Source organism: Pelecanus crispus, chromosome 8 (genome assembly GCF_030463565.1).
Source record: "Pelecanus crispus isolate bPelCri1 chromosome 8, bPelCri1.pri, whole genome shotgun sequence".
Taxonomy (NCBI): Eukaryota; Metazoa; Chordata; class Aves; order Pelecaniformes; family Pelecanidae; genus Pelecanus; species Pelecanus crispus.
In genome coordinates, this window is record NC_134650.1 from 27410407 (window position 1) to 27429549 (window position 19143).

Genomic DNA, 19143 nt, shown 5'->3' on the forward strand with positions numbered 1-19143 from the left:
TGCAGAGTACCTTGAGCCCCACAGAATGGTGGGAATGGCACCAGTGCCTGTCTGTAGTTGGGAAGGGAAATAGCTGCAACATCTCAAGCACCATAGTCGAACCTCTCTGTAGCTGTGACCTAGTGGTGTTCACCTCTGTGGGTGTGACGCTGCCAGTCCTCACCCGCTGTCTCTCAGGCCCATCCTATTTCGATGCTTTCCTTCCTCTCTGCTGCTCCCCCTCTCTTTGTGCCAGCCTCCCTGGCTCTGCAAGTCACGCAGCTGCTGCAGCTGGAAGCCCTCCCTCATGGTTGTACTGAGCAAAGGACTGTGTTGACATGAGTAACACGGCATACGCTTAATACCGTACTGATTATTTTTTAGAAAATAATGTATATTCACTTTTTTTTTGAATGCTTTTGCTGGCTTGGAACTATTTCAAGTACCAGCAGGGGATTAGGGAGCTTCTTTTAATCAGCTTTTGTTTCTTTTTTTACATCTTTGCAGAATAAGGAGTAAAAGCCTACTCTGAAGTGTTCTCCTCGGAGGAATCAGGATTTGGCAGTGTCATGCAGTGATGCCTCTGGATAAGGGGAAATGGGAACGGTGCAGCCTTTCACTGCCTCCCAAAGCCCCCTTGCAGAAGGGGTCAGACCTCTGCACAGATTTGGGGCAGGAGGAGCTGCCGTGCTCCAGGCACCAGGCCAGGAGCAAAGCTTAGTTAGGCTGGGGGTCTGTTTATGCTGCCCCCGACTCGCCCTGTGGCACAGAGCAGAATTGCTGATAAAACCTCAGAGCAGAGATTTTCACAGTTGTCTAACGGGTCTGGAAAACTGATTTCCTCTAAAATAAGTAGACTGGGCCACCATGTATATCTCAGCAGCAGTGTGCCCGGTGGTCCCTCCATAGCATGGTTGGTCGGCAAGTGAGAAACCCCAACATACCCAAATGTCTGCCATTCTTAGTTCCTCTTTTCTTTCCCTGATCTGTTACTCTTGCTTTTTCTCTCCCAGCAATCCTCTCTCTCCCTGGCGCTACTGCAGCTCTGCCTGCCTGCCAGCCTGCAGCCATCCCCAGCCCCAGCAACAGCCCTGTGTGCGCAGCACTCTCTGGAGATGCCATTTCTCTCGCAGGCATTCAGCCCGTGGTGCAGTGCAAAAAAATATCCCCGGCAGAGTGAGTGATGCCACTAAGACGCTTGCCTTCCCTCCACCTCCCAGGGCTACTTTCTGCCTTGGCTATGAGCCTGCTGCATCTTTGTGTGGTTAATAAAAATAACCTAAAAGTACTTGGGAGCAGACAGAGCAATCCCAGAGACTCCAAACATCTAAGGGGCTTTGTTTCCAAGGCAACATCTTGTCTCCTAGCTGCAAAAGGCCACGGGAATGAAGGCAGCCTATGGAAAATGAATAGCTCAATGACAACAACAACAAAAAAATCTGCTGGGGAGCATATCAGGGAGGGAGGGGTGTTCGTAAGGAGGGCCAGGAAAGACCAAAGCTGAGCAAGCCAGGACTAGCTGCATGGAGCATGCAAAGGGACAGGGTGCAATTTATCTCATGAGAAGCACAGTCCTGCCCCCATTGAAATGCATAGCACCACTTTGACCGACTTAATGGGAGCAGGGGAGCTTGCACAAATCAGCTATTCTTTTCTTTTCCCCTTTTTTTAAGCTACAGCGTTTGAAGATTCGAGCTAGTTAAAAATAATCCATTGTCCAAGGCAGAGCCTTCCTGGGTCCCAGGAGCTTTTCAGTCAGGGCTGCAGCACACTATTGATTTCAACCACCCCGGGTTCCCACTGCCAGAGCTGCCTCCTCCCCTCCACACCCCAGGGCAGTGAGGTGGGAGGTGCCAGAGCACGGGAGCATCCCTCCAGCTCTTCCCATTAAGAAACAAACATGTTTTCACCCATTTTTTAAGGTTTCCAGAGCTGTGCAGTATGTGAGTATCTGTGTGCAAGCTAAGCTGCAGAATCAGTTTCTTCACTATGGCTGCAAGGATGGTTTTGCTCTTATGGCCTTTTGAGCCAGCTGCCTGGATAGCAGATTTGAGGCTTCAGGCACAGGGAAAGCAAAGACCCCTCTGCCCCCCACATCCCACTGGTGACACCCATGGCCCCTGTCTGACAGCACCCTCCCTCGAAGAGGGCAGGCGGGCAGGTCTGCAGCTCCACTGTGGTGCTATTTAATGTGCACATTGCCCTTACGTAAGTGACTGCTGCAGTAAAATGCCCCCAAGATCATTTACGGGGTTGATATCAGACTGGGAGGGGAGAGGTTCCCCAGCGCCAGCCGAGATGCTTGCCTGCAGATGCCCTGCTCTTGCTTTTCCTTTCCTTTGCATCTCACGGGAACACCTAAAAGCTTGGGATCATGATGCCAAGTGAGCTGATGGAGCTTCTAGTCCATGTCCCAGGAGGTGGTGTGGATGCCCTGGGAACATGACAGGCGCTGCGTCAGGAGCTCCTCCAGGGCTGTCTCCCAGCTCCTCAGCAGCACAACTGACATGGGGCTCCACCATGCCAGGAGTGGGCTCCCGACATGGGGAGGGGAGGAGGAGGGAGCCCGGGCATTTCCCTGGGGTGGCCAGGAGGGACGGAGGACATCGGTGTGTGTTGGTGCTGGTCTCTGCCCTGGGCTGGAGCCAGCCTTGGGCTCGCGCTTCTCCCTCTCCTTTTCCTCAGAGACTCTTCGGGATGATGAACGACTCGGCCATTGATGTCCCACCTGACATTAAAACATTTTATTTAACTAATGTCTTTCCTTTGTACCTTCTCCTAATCAGTATCATGTAAGCAAGAGGTTTGCAGAGGGAGAGCTGCTGGGAAATGCTCCCCTCGCACTTTTTTTTTTGCACCCTCTGCTGTGGGCAGAGCAAAATCCATCCACACGGATGGATGACTGCTATTTATTATTCATCTTGGTATGCTATGCAAGCTCTATCTGAGTAAGTTTTGAGATGATGTTTGCTTCTCACTCCCCCTCCTTGAAATGGTTTTAATTTAGCTTAACTCCAGGGAATTCCTCCCAGATTGCCACGGCGGAGCAAGGCTGGAATTTGGCCCCTGTCTCCATGCCCTGGGCACCAAGATGGAGGGCTGCCTCTGCCTCCAGCTGTGTGAAGTCTGCCTGAGGGGAGGTACAGCAGGCCCGGCCGCTGTCACCACATCTTCCCCACCTGGAGCCCAAGCCCGGCTGGGTATGCGACAGGCATGCCAGTTTGTCCCCCTCCCCTGACTCGTGAGAAGAGGCTGCCTGAGCGAACAGGCAGCCTGCCTGCGGTCACCGGCTGCGGGGCGGAGGGCAGGGAGGCACGGTCTCTTGGCAAAGCTGGGGACGACCAGGCTGACGTGTCGCTCTGCTCCCCCTTGTCCCAGGGGACATTCGGTGGGGGCAAGCCCGGATGACTGTGAGCTCCTGGGGCTTGCGGACGGATCAGCAGGGATGAGAATTGTTTTTAAGAATCAGGAAAGCATGGCACTTGGATGTTTGCATCAAAACCAGTACAGCAATTTTACCCTCTTGCCCCCAGTTCTTCCTTCTTACAAGTACCCACCGAGCATATCACACTCTTGATAATTTTCTGCCCTAAAGTCCTTTGTGGTGTCCCTGGATCACCTTCCACGGCCGTAACTTTCATCCTTACATGGCTGAACTTCACTTCTACATTAAATGATTCCCACAGACCACGCCAAGTCTTCACTTGCAAATACTCTTTCAAAGCGCTCAAGCCCCACTTCAGCATGGCCTATATTGTGTGACTTGTGCCACCCTCTGTACAACTGGCTCTCAAAATAGTTCATAATATTAACACAGAGGTTGGGATTTTCCAAAACACTTGGTATTGACCTAACCTGATTCACGCTGGACTTGGCTGTAGATTGTTATCAACGGGGAACGATGAATATTCCTGAAAATCCCATCACTTGGACTTAACAATAGAGAAAATAGACTTTGCAGGATACATTATTATTGGCTTGTTAAAAATTCTCACCTAGACGTCATTAAAAATGCTCACCTAGACATCTTTAAAAATGTATCTGCTCAGGTCATTAATGGCATCTGCATGGACAGTCTTGTCATTATGTCTCAATGAATAAAAAGCATTGATCTATACTGTAGTAAATTTATAGAATACATTAGAGGTAAAATACAGCCAGCTGGGTGACCAGCTACCTCTTCAGAGTATTTGCTGGCTGATTTCTCATGTTGTTTTAGTTTTTCAAGAGGCATGAACAGGAGACAATACAGCTGTTACCCTTGGTCCTAACGATCAGGTGCTGAGCACTCGTTGAGCAGCCCAGGGCACTCCAACCCCTTCCTGAAAACCTGCCTGCCCCTTAATTTTCTGTGCCACCCTTCTGCTTCAGATGGCTTAGCTTGCTTGCTTGCTCTTGACAGACACACACACAGAGCCTGGCTTCCAGACCCACAGCCCAGGGATAGACAATACATGCTCGCATCTCCTCCGCAGATAAAAATTGTCAAGCTTTCAACTTCCCTTTGGGCTTCTATCTTCAGAATAATAAGTCAAGCTGGAAATGCATTTCCAAACCATGTTTGCCTACCAGAAGAAAGCTCTCCATTGCTCTTTGCTGCTCCTTGCGAGCCACAGCATTCAGTAACGAGGCCATTGATGGAGCAGTGGTATGTTCTTTTGTCCCTGCCAAAACCCTGCTCCCTCCTATTCAGCTCAACAAGATGCGAAGCCCTGGTGCTGCCAAGCTTCCTTTCAGCTGCCAAAGGAAAAGGAGCTAATCAAACGAATAAAAGAGCTCCGGTGCCAGGCTCCATTCCCAGCTCAAAGCCCGCGGATACAATGCCCGCCGGCTGGACCGGTCGGCTCCGAACGGCTCCTGCTCTGCCCATCCCAGGGCGAGAGCCGCGGGCTCCACCGTTCCCAGTCCGCATTACTGCTGCCTCAGTTAGCCCGCGTCAGAAAGCTGCCGCATTGATCCTTCTCAAGGCACACCACAGCCTGTACTTGTTAGTCCTTTATTTTTTTTTTTAAATTCCTTTCCGCAATGCCAGCTTCCTATCTCTCCCCTCCTTATTTCCCACACCGAGGAGAAAAGCCTCACGCTGTGCCTTTCACATCCCCTGGGCCCATCAGCGGGCAGCGCGTTTGAAGTCATCTTTTTTGCCTCCATTTCAAACTCTGCTTGGTCAGAAATGAGAGGAGGCTGTTGGTTTTCAGTATAAATATTTCAAGCATCGTATGGGTCGCTCTCCCGTAATGCTGCTCGGTCAGTGATGCTTGTGTTACCAGCCGGGCAGCGGGTGTAAATGGGCATTGCTGTGCCAGCTCCGCTACTGCTCCGCACCGATTTACACCAGATGAGGATGGGGTTTGTTTTTGGCTGCATCCTGGTCCACTTCTCCAGGACGTTCTTCCATCTCTTCATTTTTAGCACTGACATTAAGTATTTAGAGCATGAAATGACTAATTTGCCTCTCTCCAGCCGCTACGTTCTGAGGCCATTTGGGAATTGCTGAAGTTATTTGCCACCTACAGCCCAGTGAGTTTAATAAAGAGATCGTATGTTTCCGTACTGCTTTGGATCGCAAATAACTTTGTGCAAAGTACTTATTTACCATGGAGCCACCACTGTGCAAACAGCTGGGAGGCACCTGCCACTGGGGTTAAAGACAGGGGCTATTGAACAGCCTGGTTACCACGTGTAACATTTTAGGACAGGAGGTGAAAAGGTTGCTTTGCCAAATGAATAACATCAAGTTATCTGTTTCAGCTGGAGCTGCTCCAGCGCTTTTGGCACTTCCAGAGCTCACAGACACTGCAAAGAATATTTAAGGAGGCAAAAAGTAATTTGCACGCTTTGGAGGTCAGCCATGGCACCACTGTAAATGCCTCTCTGCTCTCGTAAAAAAGTGTCATGGGCCCTTCAAAGGTCGTGGGTGCTCAGCTGCTCGGGGTTGCATCTCTCCTGCCAGCACTGGGCCCCTCTCACTGATGGGAAAAGTAGGCCAGCTCCGAGGAGGGGAAGGATGCTGTGTGCTCGGCAGCCCTGCATCCCTCCTCTGACACTCTCCTTCCTCGCTGGAAAGCCTGCCTGAGCAACCTGTCCTTGTGTGCACTGATGCTGGCTTGGCCCGAGTCGCTGGAGGAGAGGGCAGCCCTCGGCACCACCATTTCAAATGACACCAGGCTGGTGGTATAGCTGATGCACTGGCTTGCCAGTGCTCGCGAGCCAGGGAATGGTGCCATGGAGCGGGAGAACCCGGACGAGCTGGAGGGCAGCGCAGTGCTCTCCCGGCCCCAGACACAGCAAATACACACGGGGCTGGTTGTTGGCAGTGACTGCGTTGGTGCTGTATTGCAGAGGAGTCAGCACAGCCGCTCCTGTTGGACCTTTCGCTCATGCTGAATCCACTGTCATGGTTACCTGATATTGAAACTGAAACACCGAGGTGCCGTGTCTTCCGTGATTGTGCCCCGACGTGATGTAGAGGGGGCACAAGAGCTTTCCAGCATCTCTGCTCCCAACACTGGCACGGGAGGTAAAGTGGGGACATGCTACTTGTGGGCCCATGTTCCCCTCCATCACAGCCCATCATCCCTGCGCTGCAGCAGGGCCCCACGCCACCTGTCTTTTGGCTCATTCTTTAGCTCCATGCAAAACTCTTCTCCTCTCTGGCTGGACTAGGAAGCGTCTGGCTGCATCTGTAATTAATGCTCTGCTGAAGCTCCGAGAGATGACTCTGTCTCCTTCTTATAGAGTCTCAGCCGAAGGGCTCATGGTCTACAGCGGGCAATGTTGTGTCAACCCGATTTCTGTTTATTGTCATGGGTCTGGTGGGTCTTGCCTTCAAAATCCATCTGCAAGCTTTGCACATTGCTGAGTTAGGGATAACAAACTCCTAAGGCATCGTGTTCTGCAGCAAGCAGCCTTCTGGGGCTGTGGTGTCAGGTGCCGGTCCCCTTCTCTGCCTGACTTCTGTGCACTGGACCGAGCTTTGCTTCCTCCATGGGAGTGCGAATTCCCCTCTCCTCACCCTTAGTCATGCTACTTTCACCTGCCCATCCATCCCCAAAACAGAGTTTGTGTGATGTGATATCTCTACCCACCCTCACTGCACCTCAGCAAGTTTTTTCCTCTTCTTCCTTCTTCATTTTTGTGAGAAGCCACACAAAACCCCCTCCAACATTAGGGGCTTGTGAAAGAAGTGAGAAAAGCCCATGCATAGCCTACACCACCAAACTCTCCATCCCACCCTGCCAGGCTAGCCTGATGGACTTGTAATTTAATAAGCTTTTCCATTTTAATGTTAACTGTTCTCATCCCCCAGCTGGTGTAATGAACACTGGCAGGATTTTTCTGTGCTCGTAAATATTTCTCTGCTGCTGTGAAGAGGCTGTTTTTCCCTCTCTCCATATTGGATGAAGATGGCTGCTCTGCCAGCTCACCATGTAAATTTAATAGCATTCCAAAACCTCTGTCCTACATAAATATGAATGTGTTTCATCCAAGAGGAACCTGTTATTGAAGGAGCTGCGTTGCTAAATCATTCAGAAGGTTATTGTTTGAAGTACTCGCAGTCAACAGCGTCTTGGCTATTACAGCTCAAAAAAAGGGAGGGTGGAGGAAAAAAATGAGTGGGGATCATGGAAACCTCTTTAAATGAAGGAGCTTATGTGCTGAGATCAACAAGGTATAAACGGGGCACTGCCAACCAGCAGGTCTGGCCCCAGGAGGACGGGCCAGCTGCAAGCAGCTCTACAAATTATTCACTGGCAATTGCTTTCTTGCTGCTGCCCTGACTTATTTACACTCCAAAAGATTTCTGAAGTGTGTTTACTTAATAAGAAAGATGAAGCCAGAGGCTCTGGAAGGGGAGACGAGCTTTCCAAAGGAATCTGGCCCCCCCCCGACACAATTCGTTCCACTCATTAACCCCTCCACGCGAGGAAGAGGTGGGAGCACCCTAATGCTTATGCATTATGCATTAGTGCACCGTGTCAGGAAGTTCTGATTTGATGAAGGCTGAAGGTTAAAAGGCATTTTTGTGCTTTTCCTTACTCTTCGGTGTCACGCTGGAAGATGGAGTGATGTTGTGGGTGCGGGGAAAATTGGGGGAATGATAGCTCCCATGCCCAGACACCGATTGCCACAGGGCAAATGGCAAGAGCTTCACGGTTCCTGAAGGACGTGTGTTCCCCTGAAGTTAACGTCTCTTACCAAATTCAAACATTTCAACCCCCCTTTAGTAAATTCCCTACTTTCTCTAAACGGTTTTGCATCATCAGTACATGAAAGCACCCAAATCCTCATCTTTAACCCTGTTAAGAAATGTAGTTCTGGGTACTGCAAGGAAACAGAAGGCACAAGGTCCAAAGAGAGACCTTGCACAGGCACTGCACAGTCTTACTAAGCCTGTAAACCAGCAGTGGACAGAGATCTGAGTTTCTAAGCCGTTTTCAGTCATTTAATTGGTGATGCAACTGTATATATCTGCATCTCTGTCCTTTATTCTTTACTGATTCATCTGTTCCCCAACTAAATGTTTAAAATGAATTTGCTCTTTTACACCTGCAAATTGCAGAAGCAAATGAGTTAATTTGCAAGTGTTGTATTTTAAGATGTCAGTCCGATCTTTGGGAGGGCATAACTCGGCAGATGTTTATCTGCCCATAATGAGTTTGGTTCATACTACAGTTAGCTATAAGGGATAAACCTTTATACCCTGTAAAAGTGTCTTTTAGGTGCATGTGCCTCACAACCAGTAACCCTCACCTGCATTTCAGAGACACCCACAATAGACATCGTCCTCCTAGTTCTGGTGCAAGGCATCTAAGACTGATGCCTGGAGCAGCCCAGGTCTCTTGGGTTACCAAGGGATGACGATGCTGTATCATTTTGCTGTTGATCCAGCTCCAAACAAGAAGTGGTTATTTCCCTGTTGCTTTGCTCTTCCACGTGATGCCGTTCAGCACCTTGTAACACCAAAGGGCTAGGACCCCATCTTGTTTCCACTTAAGTTCAGCTGCATGTATAATTAATGTGAAGCGCTCACTCCCAGTGCTGCCACTGGAAAGACACCTTTGACACCACTTAGCCTGGCCATGCTCTGGCACTAGAGCAGCACATATTCATTTTTACGATGAGTGAAATACATCTTTCATTGCTTAGTGTTCAGAGTTTTGATTTTTGGCAATGGGTTTTCACATTCAAATACTCCTCATGCATTGCAACATGGCAAAGCTATTAAAAGCACAATTTAATTTTGGTCTCGTTGCTGATCAGTCCAGTGGGAATTCTCACTTAATCAAACTTTAATGTTTTCCTTGTAAATTTCAGAAAAAATCAGTAATTGGTCTGATAATTGAATTTTCTGATCATGTATCAAAGGAATAATGCCAGGCATCGGACAAGCAGCAGGTTGCCTCTGGAAGCCCAAACATCTGAAATGGAAAATTCTGCAGAATTTAGATAAAGATTTGAATATAGTGCTGGAGAGCTAAGAATAGACCGTATTATTTATATCATCAAAGGAAGCGGCTGAAATCACGGAGATCTTCAGAGAGTAAAGATGCTCAGGCAGTTATGCACAGAAATCGTGTTCATGGAGCTGAAGTGGAAAGCTACTGACGTCTCAGCATAGGTACACTGCTCCCAGCGGGCCCCACTGACCAGACGGCATTTCATGCAGAAGAGAAATGCCAGGCTTTTCCTTCCTGGAAGACACACTCAGGGTATCTTCCAAGTACCCAAGTAGGGACTGGGGAGTAAATCGCCCATTGCAGAGATGTCTTGTGCCCCACCGGGTACGTTTCCACTGCGCTGAAGTCCCTGTGTGCTGTATTTGTCCCATGCCTCCAACAGAGAGCTTTACTTCAGAGATTCATTAGTGTTTTCCCATTGAGCCCGTTTTCTCCAGGTCCAGTCCTTCTTAGAAGTTGATTTCTGACTAGATCAGAGAATAAAATGAAACAGCTAGTGGGAAAAATTCAAAACATCCTTTTAATTAAAAATAAAATAAAATAGAGGCCTCATAGCCGTAACAGATGACTGCATTTCTCTGAAGTTCACATACTTTAAGAACTGCCCCCCTCTCTCCTGGGACCATGACAGCAACACTCAGTTTTTCCCCGTACTTCAGATGCTTTCAAGCTCAGAAGCGTTTCCAGAAGTACAATAAATGCCTGCTTTCAGTCCTTGTTTAATTTTTCTCTCTTTCCTCCCAAGTATGTTTCTTGTCTCTTCACTGACACTTTCCACCTTCCCCTCTTGTTCCCCCGTCTCTCTAACTGAAGGTGAACATCTCCAACCCTGAGAAGTATATAGATAGAGGGGTCCTGCTTTTTCTCTCTCACAGCTTGCAACTCCAGTGGCTTTGGTGAAATTGCTCCTGTTTATGCTAACATACAAGAGAGGAGAGTCAGAGACCGTGAGCCTGCTCCTCCGCTGCTCCCGTGCCTATGTGATACCTTCTTCCATCAAGTTAAGGCAACAGGAGTGTGTGAGAAGAAGGTTGGAGCGTGCCCATCCGCAGGACTAGGCGACAGATGCTTGGTAGGAAGCAAGCCTGCAGCCCGTCCAAGAGGCTCAAGTGCCAGATGAAGAGTCTGCTTTCCTGGGAGAAACAAGCAGCACCAACCACAAACTGCGTCCAGGACTCCCCCCTGCAGAGGAGGGGCGCAGGGGCTGTTTTCACACTACCTACTGTGGGCGCCTGGCTAAGGTGCCACCAGCCTCTTCAAGGAACTGTAGTGAACACTTGCAAAGAAGGTGATCACTCATCACTCTCATCAGTTTAGGTGCAGATGGAGAGATTATGTTCATACTAATTCAGGCTTCTTTTTTTCTTTTTTGACACTAGATGTCTATTCGGCTTTGCCAATCCCGTGTCCGTCAGAGCCAGCTGGATGCTGGGGTTTCTCCTCTGTGCCATGACAAGAAGTTACATTTGTTTTTGCAAAACAAATGTGCCAACAGATTTTGGCAGGTTGTTCTCTCCATGCCACGTTTAGACAGTATTAAGTTCTCTCACTTAAGCAGTATCAAATGTTTACATTAGAGTAATGACAAAATATCCTCCTTTAATTTTTTTCCTTTCATTTTAATTTTCCTCTCACTTCCACTTATCAACTAAGCATTGCTATTGCTATGTAGCAAAAACTAAGATATTCAAACTGTTCTGTTCATGTTTTCACTGTCAAGAATTCCAGCAGAACCACTTTCCCCCAGAACTGTGAGATTTTGAGAAAGCTGCATTTTTAGACAGAAAATTACTTCCAGGGAAATAAATAAAATTGGGTAGAGTGCATGTGCTGGCATTAGCTCAGCTCCTTCCATCTAGGGGAAGGGGAGTTGTTTTAAAATTCATTCACTTGGATGTGCAGGAAAAAATGGCTCTGATTTGTTTCGATGATTCCTGTCCCATCATTCAGAGTGTGTTCGTGTCAGACAGCAAGAAGAAGGAAAGTTTATCCTTGAACAGTGACAGAAGACCATGAAACCGACTACCTCCAGCTGCAAGTGCTACTTGCTGCTGCTGGACTTGGTGGTCATTCCCACCCCATGCAAAATGACCATGTCAAAGTTAAAGGCTTACAGAGATTGTGGACACATTCATCTGCAGACCCATAAACCTATAGGTAACTGCTTCTGCTAAGAAGACCAGAAATTCTGTACTAAATGATCCATCAGGCAGCTTTTGCTGATAGCATGTATTTAAGTAGCAACAAGTATCTCAGGTACTCTTGCCCTCATGCTGAAGGACCAAGCATAGCACCTGTGTGGTTTTGCTGTGGGGATAGGAAGCAATTCCCAGCTTCATCCTTTGGTATTGCAATGGTGATGCTACCTAGCAAGTCACTGGAAAGAAAACATGCTCACCTTTCCTCATGCCTTCTCCATCCACTGCATTTCAAGTGTGGGATGAGCAAAATGAAAAGGCTCCATAGTGGCTTAACAGTCCACAGCATCCTCAAAGCGGGAGAGCCAAGGTGTAAGGCCAGGAGAACTTGGGCTGCTTAGGTCCCCTGGCCACTGCTGGTGCTGGGCACTGTGGGAGGGAAGGGGTGCTTGTGTAGCTCTGAGACATATGTGGGGTAACAGCAAGGTTGGTGGCCCCTTCTTAGAATAGAATCATAGAATCATAGAATCATCTAGGTTGGAAAAGACCTTTAAGATCATCCAGTCCAACCATTAACCTACACTACCAAGCCCACTCTAGACTAATCAAGGGTAGACCAGACTAAACCATATCCCAAAGTGCCACATCTACCCGTTTTTTAAACGCCTCCAGGGATGGTGACTCCACCACCTCTCTGGGCAGCCTGTTCCAATGCCTGACCACCCTTTCCGTAAAGAAATTTTTCCTAATTTCCAGTCTAAACCTCCCCTGGCGCAGCTTAAGCCCATTTCCTCTTGTCCTATCGCTAGCTACTTGGGAGAAGAGACCAACACCCACCTCACCACAACCTCCTTTCAGGTAGTTGTAGAGAGCGATAAGGTCTCCCCTCAGCCTCCTCTTTTCCAGGCTAAACAACCCCAGTTCCCTCAGCCGCTCCTCATAAGACTTGTTCTCCAGACCCTTCACCAGCTTCGTTGCCCTTCTCTGGACACGCTCCAGCACCTCAATGTCTTTCTTGTAGTGAGGGGCCCAAAACTGGACACAGTATTCCAGGTGCGGCCTCACCAGCGCCGAGTACAGGGGGACAATCACCTCCCTGCTCCTGCTGGCCACAGCATTCCTGATACAAGCCAGGATGCTGTTGGCCTTCTTGGCCACCTGGGCACACTGCTGGCTCATGTTCAGCCGGCTATCTACTAACACCCCCAGGTCCTTTTCGGCCAGGCAGCTTTCCAGCCACTCCTCCCCAAGCCTGTAGCGTTGCATGGGGTTGTTGTGACCGAAGTGCAGGACCCGGCACTTGGCCTTGTTGAACCTCATACAGTTGGCCACGGCCCATCGGTCCAGCCTGTCCAGGTCCCTCTGCAGGGCCATCCTACCCTCGAGCAGATCGACACTCCCACCCAGTTTGGTGTCGTCTGCAAACTTACTGAGGGTGCACTCGATCCCCTCATCCAGATCATTGATAAAGATATTGAACAAGACTGGCCCTAAAACAGAGCCCTGGGGAACACCGCTCGTGACCGGCCGCCAACTGGACTTAACACCATTTATCACTACTCTCTGGGCTCGGCCACCCAACCAGTTCTTTACCCAGCGAAGAGTATGCCTGTCTAAGCCGTGAGCTGCCAGCTTCCCGAGGAGGATATTATGCGAGACGGTGTCAAAAGCTTTGCTAAAGTCGAGGTAGATGACATCCACAGCCTTTCTTGAAAGCACCGATAGAAACCTAGCCTGACAGGAAGTTTCAAAAGGTAGGGGAAAGCTATGGACAAGTAGGTGGTTTGGAGGCAATGACGAACAAGTGGTGGAGGGAAAAGGTGCTCCCAACAGCACATTACTTTCCAGAGTGATATGTGTAACATCGCACCCTGGGCAGCACCAGGGATGTATCAGTACCCAGAGCCAGCTCTTCCCCCATGCAGTTCACACAGCAACCATGCTTTTCCAAGAAAATGTCAGGGGAACATACTGCTGTGATGGCCTAAGTCGCATTCATTCCTGATATATTCCTGGGGAGCATGATAAAGATAAACTCTCCTAAGCTACCAGGTAGTGCATGCACAGGGGAGCACAACTGGGTGCATCTCCACGGGGCACACGCACCCAGGAACAAAGGCTGCCTGAGCCTCATGCAAATACATGCCTCACATAAAAACAAAGCACCAAACCCACTTTCCAGCACCCTGCAGGTTTATTGGAAGGCACAGCAATGGGAAAGGCGTGAACGTGAACAAGGGTTAACAAAACTGACAGATATTTCCCGTACCAGCACAAGCAAGCTGGACAGAGAGGGTGGGATTTAGGAATCGCATCTGTGGGCGAGTGCACATCAGGCAGGCAGGCTGGGGAGCAGCCCCTGTGCTAGTCTCTGCCTAAAGATGCTCCTTCAAATATTCTGGGCCCAGCCTTATCAGGGAACTCTTCTTCAGGTGATTACACTGCCAGTACTACTCATGTGCTAATGATGGTTAGCAGAGCCACATAAATGGAGAGACCAGTGCACCAGAAGGGTTTTTGCTCTGGGGATTGAGGAGTGCAGGATGTTGGAGAGCTGAGCAGATGCAGGGGAAAGCTCAGGGTACATCTCTCTCTCACTGTCTCAGATAACTCAAGGGCTCGAGAGGATAAGTCATGTTCAAATGTAGCAATTAGGCCTTCTGTTAGAAAATCCATACACTGCTTTAAGGGGCTTCTGACAAGCAGTAATAGGAGATTAGCAAGTACAGAGGGGCTCTGAAGCTCCTGACAGCAGTTATTTTCTTTAAGATGGAGCTGTTGATAGGCAACCAAGTTAAAAGTTGGAGGGATACAGCTGATGTTTTCTGTCTTTCCCTTCACCATCATCCTTCTCTTCTAACTCTTTTAGACTATCTGCATGCAATAGATCCTTCAAAATAGTCACCTCTCTAAATCTGGAGAGGAAAAAATGCCCATTTTATAAGGGTTACCCAAGCTATCTGCCCCCAGTCAATTCTGCCTGCAACCAGACCGCTCTTCTCCAGCCAGCTGTTTGTCTGCAGGCAGCTTTGTGCGCTCTCCCAAAGCAGAGTGGGACCCAGGTCATGGCTTTTAGACTAAGAAACTAAATCTTAAGACACTTTTCTTTGGGAGAGAAATAATCTCTATCACCTTCACAATAAAGGCTTTTATGGGCTCTGGCCCAACTGCTTGGGCATTGCATCAATGTAGGAGGTACTTCTGGTTTTAGGGTTCCTGTAACTGAGAGCAGTCAGGAGGTCAGATGGGGAGGAGAGGGAAACCCGGGAAGCGTGAAACCTAAGCCCTAGTATTGCTTTTTTTAAAGTTCCTAAAGAAGAGGAAAATGGCAAACTGTACTGTAAACTGGAGGCTGGACCCTTGGGAACTCCTTGTACTTTGACTTCTGAACACTTTTTATTTCTCTTTGCAGCTAAGTTTTTGCTCTTAGTTACAGTATTCAGATCTTGCTTTGTGTATGTGCAATTTCCCTGCTCACCTTCTGGAAACGCAAAGCTGTCTTGCCGGCCTAAGGCTGTTCAGCAACCCACTGGCCAGACCTAGCCAAAACCCCCTCCAGACAATTCCCACGACGGTGCCAACAGTAAGTGCTACAGGGAGCGTGCAAGGAACAGCAGACTTTGAACTCTACTGTGCCCCAACTTAAGGTGTTGTTACAGGCTGAAAGCCCTCTTTATCTCACTTAAGCTTAATTGCACAAAACACTAAAAGCTTCCACCCTCGCTCAGTGGCAGCTCTGGTACTGATTAATTCAAACCCTAAGTGCTTCCTAGCCCCTCCAGCGGTACGGAGGATAGTGGATTTGGATCCAGGTATCAGAAGCTCCCAGACAGCAAACCATTAAAGCTTGTAACTTTCAAGGTCTGCTAGGCTGCTTTCTTTCTGATGCTTGTGTATCAACGGCATGAGACTTGAAGACTTGTTGGTACTGAGTCACTGGGAGGCAGAACTTGGTCTGAAACACGGGGAAAGTTCACGTCTCCAAACTGACCTAACCCTATAACTTGGGGGGTGTGTGTGTGTGTAAGCACTATATAAAATTTCACTTTAAGGTCAGGTTCAAAACCAGAAGATTCCAGCACTGTGAAAAATGACTTGAAAGAGTTTAGAGGATTAATGGGAAGTAGAGACACTAAAAGGTGTCTCTTTTTTTTTTTAGACACTAAAGGTGTCTAAAAGACACCTGGCATCTTCAAAGACAGGAGAATCTCAGGATGTGACAATTGAATGGGCAAATACTGCAACAGCCTCAGAAGCTCAGAGACTTTCCCATCCAGTATCAGACAGATGAATGTGAAAACACTAGCAGTGACCCTTGTAGACCACCAGCACGGAGTGCTCCACGAGAGACCACTTACACGGACAGAAAGTCCCAAGGTCTTTCAAACCTTGCTTCAAGTTCCCAAGCTAGTATAGCAATGCCAAAAGGGAAGGGTAAAAGTTGTGAGGTGTGGAGGACAAAAGGTAGAAAGAAGGATACAAACAAGACAAATTAGAGTTGAGTACTGTCTCACTTATGAGTCCTCTTTAGTGTAAGGAACATACTCTGCTGGAGTTCTTCTCTCCCCGCCAGCCTGGCATAAGCCCAAATTAAAACTAGAAGATATTTTTCACAATGCAGTTTTTTCCCCCCTGATCCCATCCCATTACTGGTATCAGCCATGGGTAGCTAATATAACCACTAGACTAAGCACTAGAATGGAGCTTGAATTAAAGATCAGGCATGCAAAGCTTATAGGAGGTGGGAATGGCCACTGGATACTTGGACAGCTCGACATGATTGACCTCATTGGGAAGAAAAAGGCTGAGAAACCTAGAAGAGAAGCTATAGGACAGTGGGGGGAAAGAACAGCAAAGGAGGTTTATTGTCTGCTTGCACACATGCATAGCATTAGGTGAGAACACAGAATTTGAGATTGCATACCTCACTATTGGTTACGGGTCAGGCTGTCACCTCATGTTAGATCATCTTACTCAACGTACAAAATCTCTCGCTGGGTAACTTTTCCCAAAATGCTCAATTTCTCCCTCTATCAATTTTCGTTACAACAGTAGCTTTCCGCATGAGCAGAATTTGATGTTTATGATTACGCTTGCAAATGCCAAAGCTCCCCAAGAATCAAAATAGACACACATTTACCTGACAAGTATACTATTTTAAAATCTTTTGCAGGGAAAAAAAATCCATGGTTAGCAAAAATATACATAAATAGCAGTCAGCTTGGCGTCATTATCACAAATACAAAAAACATTTGGGGACCTCTTTTATGTGCTGAATATTTCATTCAGTCCTGCAGTGAAGTGACTCCCTAAACCTTTAGTGAGCTAAGCTGTGCTTTTGAGGCTTTAATTTGCTGTTGCCATGACATTGTTAATGTCTGAATTGCCTTTTTTAACCACTCTTCTCCTTTTTTCAATCTCTTGCAGAGGCATTCTGAAACAGTGGGCACGAGCCGATCTTGTGGAACAGCCTGTGTGTCCTCAAAAATAACAGAAGAGCGTTCGTTTTTTGCAAGCTGGATGGCTGATACAGTCCTGATGGATGGATGATTACAATCCTGATGGATGATAGCTTTTTAACTGGAGAAACCACAATGAACATATCTGATCTAGTTGACATAATTTTGGCTTGGGGGATGAGGGGTGGGGATCTATTTAATATGCTGGGTTTTTTTTAAATAGTGACATTCAGAAAAAATGTTATTAAATAAGCAAAAACTCATTGTTCTCTTATGCTTAATTTGGCTTCCAGAGTGAGTAGAGTGTACAGAATAACATTAAATTGCTCGGCAGTGAGTTTATTAACATGCTTGCTTCCTAGATCCAACTGAGAATCTCTGTCAAGGTCAACCTTAGTAGAACAGCATTGCTTCCTCAGGAAACACTTTTTGCAGGAGATGTACTTCCTTTAATGGGACAATACCTTCCAATTGCCTGGCTTCTTAATATTACAGCAACCTTTACTGTTCAGGGGTCTAAAGAGGACGTTTTCAGTCATTCTGAGGAACAAATCATCCCGGCTCACCTTCCCTGGCTTTTGACTCTTCCCTCTGATCAGCCTACCTGGATGTGCCCATCCGGCAGAACGTCTCCTTTGAGACTTGCACTGCAGCAAACTCTCCCATTATCACCTGTAACCACAGCTACACCAGGCTGACAAATAGTCCTTCGCCAGCATGGGCGAGGACATGGAGCCCAGTCTGTCTCTGCCGCTTTCTTAAGGGACAGCTCTCAAGAGCCTTGTGAGCCCCAACCTGAAGTGATTCATCTGAGGTCACCTGCTGTCAGCTGCCCCCAGCAAATGCATCTAACACTGGTTCTAGTCCCTGTCCCAGCACAAGCCTGAGGCAGACTCCAAAGGTATTTTGATACTGGTATTTTTGCTTTTGGGATATGTCTTCTGGTTACCAAGGCTAGAGAAGTGGAAGATGTTTAACAAGTGTCGAAACTTTAAAAAAAGCAGCAAGCTTGAGAGAATGAACAGCATGTTCTATAAAGGCACCATCAGGATCGTAGGTGAGGCTTTAGCAGCTGTCACGACACAGAGGTACCGCTGCCTTTTCTACAGGCGAGAGGGTGATCACAGTGCTCAGAGAGCTGGCCTTGGCTGTCGGACTTGGACCCTGCTGGCACCCGGGAAGGGGCTGACACTGGCAGATCCCACGCTCATGAGCTGTCTTGTATTGTAATGCAGTGGGATGTGCATGGCTGCAGTGATGTCTCTTCATGGCACTCGTTTTAATTCTGACATACAAAGCAGAGACCGAGAACAACTGCTCCCAAACACTCACTCTTACAGGATAGATGGGGTTTCTTTAATGTTCTGGCCAGATGCAGCTGGAGTCTTTTCAGTTCGAACTCTGCTGGGGTGCTGCTGGGTTGCACCCTTGGGGTGCTGCTGGGTTCCACCCTGGGCGATTTAGTGGGCAAAGACTCCGCTCTTACTAGGGCTTTCTCAAGTCAATGATATAATTCCCATTCAATGGGAAGAAGAATGGATCCACAAGTGTTAGGTCTTTTGGGGCCATAGAGGGTGCAAAGCGCTACTTAAAGCTTAATAACCCTATAATGGCTTTGAATATTTCCTTGCTTCAGTCTCAGTTTTTATGGGTATATCTGAAAATAAATAGTGCTCTTGTGGAACGCACTAACAGTGACATCTGAGTATTTCCAGGAACCTACACTATAAAAATGTCTGCCCACCACTGAAAGGAACAGAGATCGACATTTCAGATAACAAACAAATGACTTTGATTTTCTCTCTGTGCCAAGGAACACTGATATTGTCTCTGTCTCCTGGGCGTTCTTCAATGTGCCTCATTAGGACGTTATGAAATGTTGCTCTATTTGTTCTGTTGTAAAATAGCAAAACAAGCCTTGGGGCCAGATTGACTTCAATGGAGCTGGATGTGCACATGTTGCGGATCTGCCCTCTGTGCGGGGATGCTTGTGCCTGGCGTGGCTGGAGCAGGGAGGGCTGGAGGAAGAGGGGGTAGAGGGAGAGATGATCCCCTGGCAACTTCTCACTGTTTTCTTCTCTTCCAGCAGCTCAGCTAAGGAAGGCC

The 19143-nt window shown here is 48.0% G+C and overlaps 1 protein-coding gene across 5 annotated transcripts in view; it reads right to left on the reverse strand.

The window, feature by feature from the left end:
- Nucleotides 1-19143, reverse strand: part of GNAO1 (G protein subunit alpha o1) — a 138160-nt gene that overhangs the window by 48579 nt on the left and 70438 nt on the right. For 2 of the 5 annotated variants that reach the window (XM_075715887.1, XM_075715884.1), the window contains exon 4: nt 14420-14426. The exons of 2 other annotated variants lie outside the window; for them this stretch is intronic. In XM_075715887.1, coding sequence (XP_075572002.1) covers nt 14420-14426 — 7 coding nt within the window. Of the gene's footprint in view, nt 1-7612; nt 7638-14419; nt 14427-19143 lie in introns of all 5 variants that reach the window. One more of the 5 variants, XM_075715888.1, reaches the window with a different exon arrangement.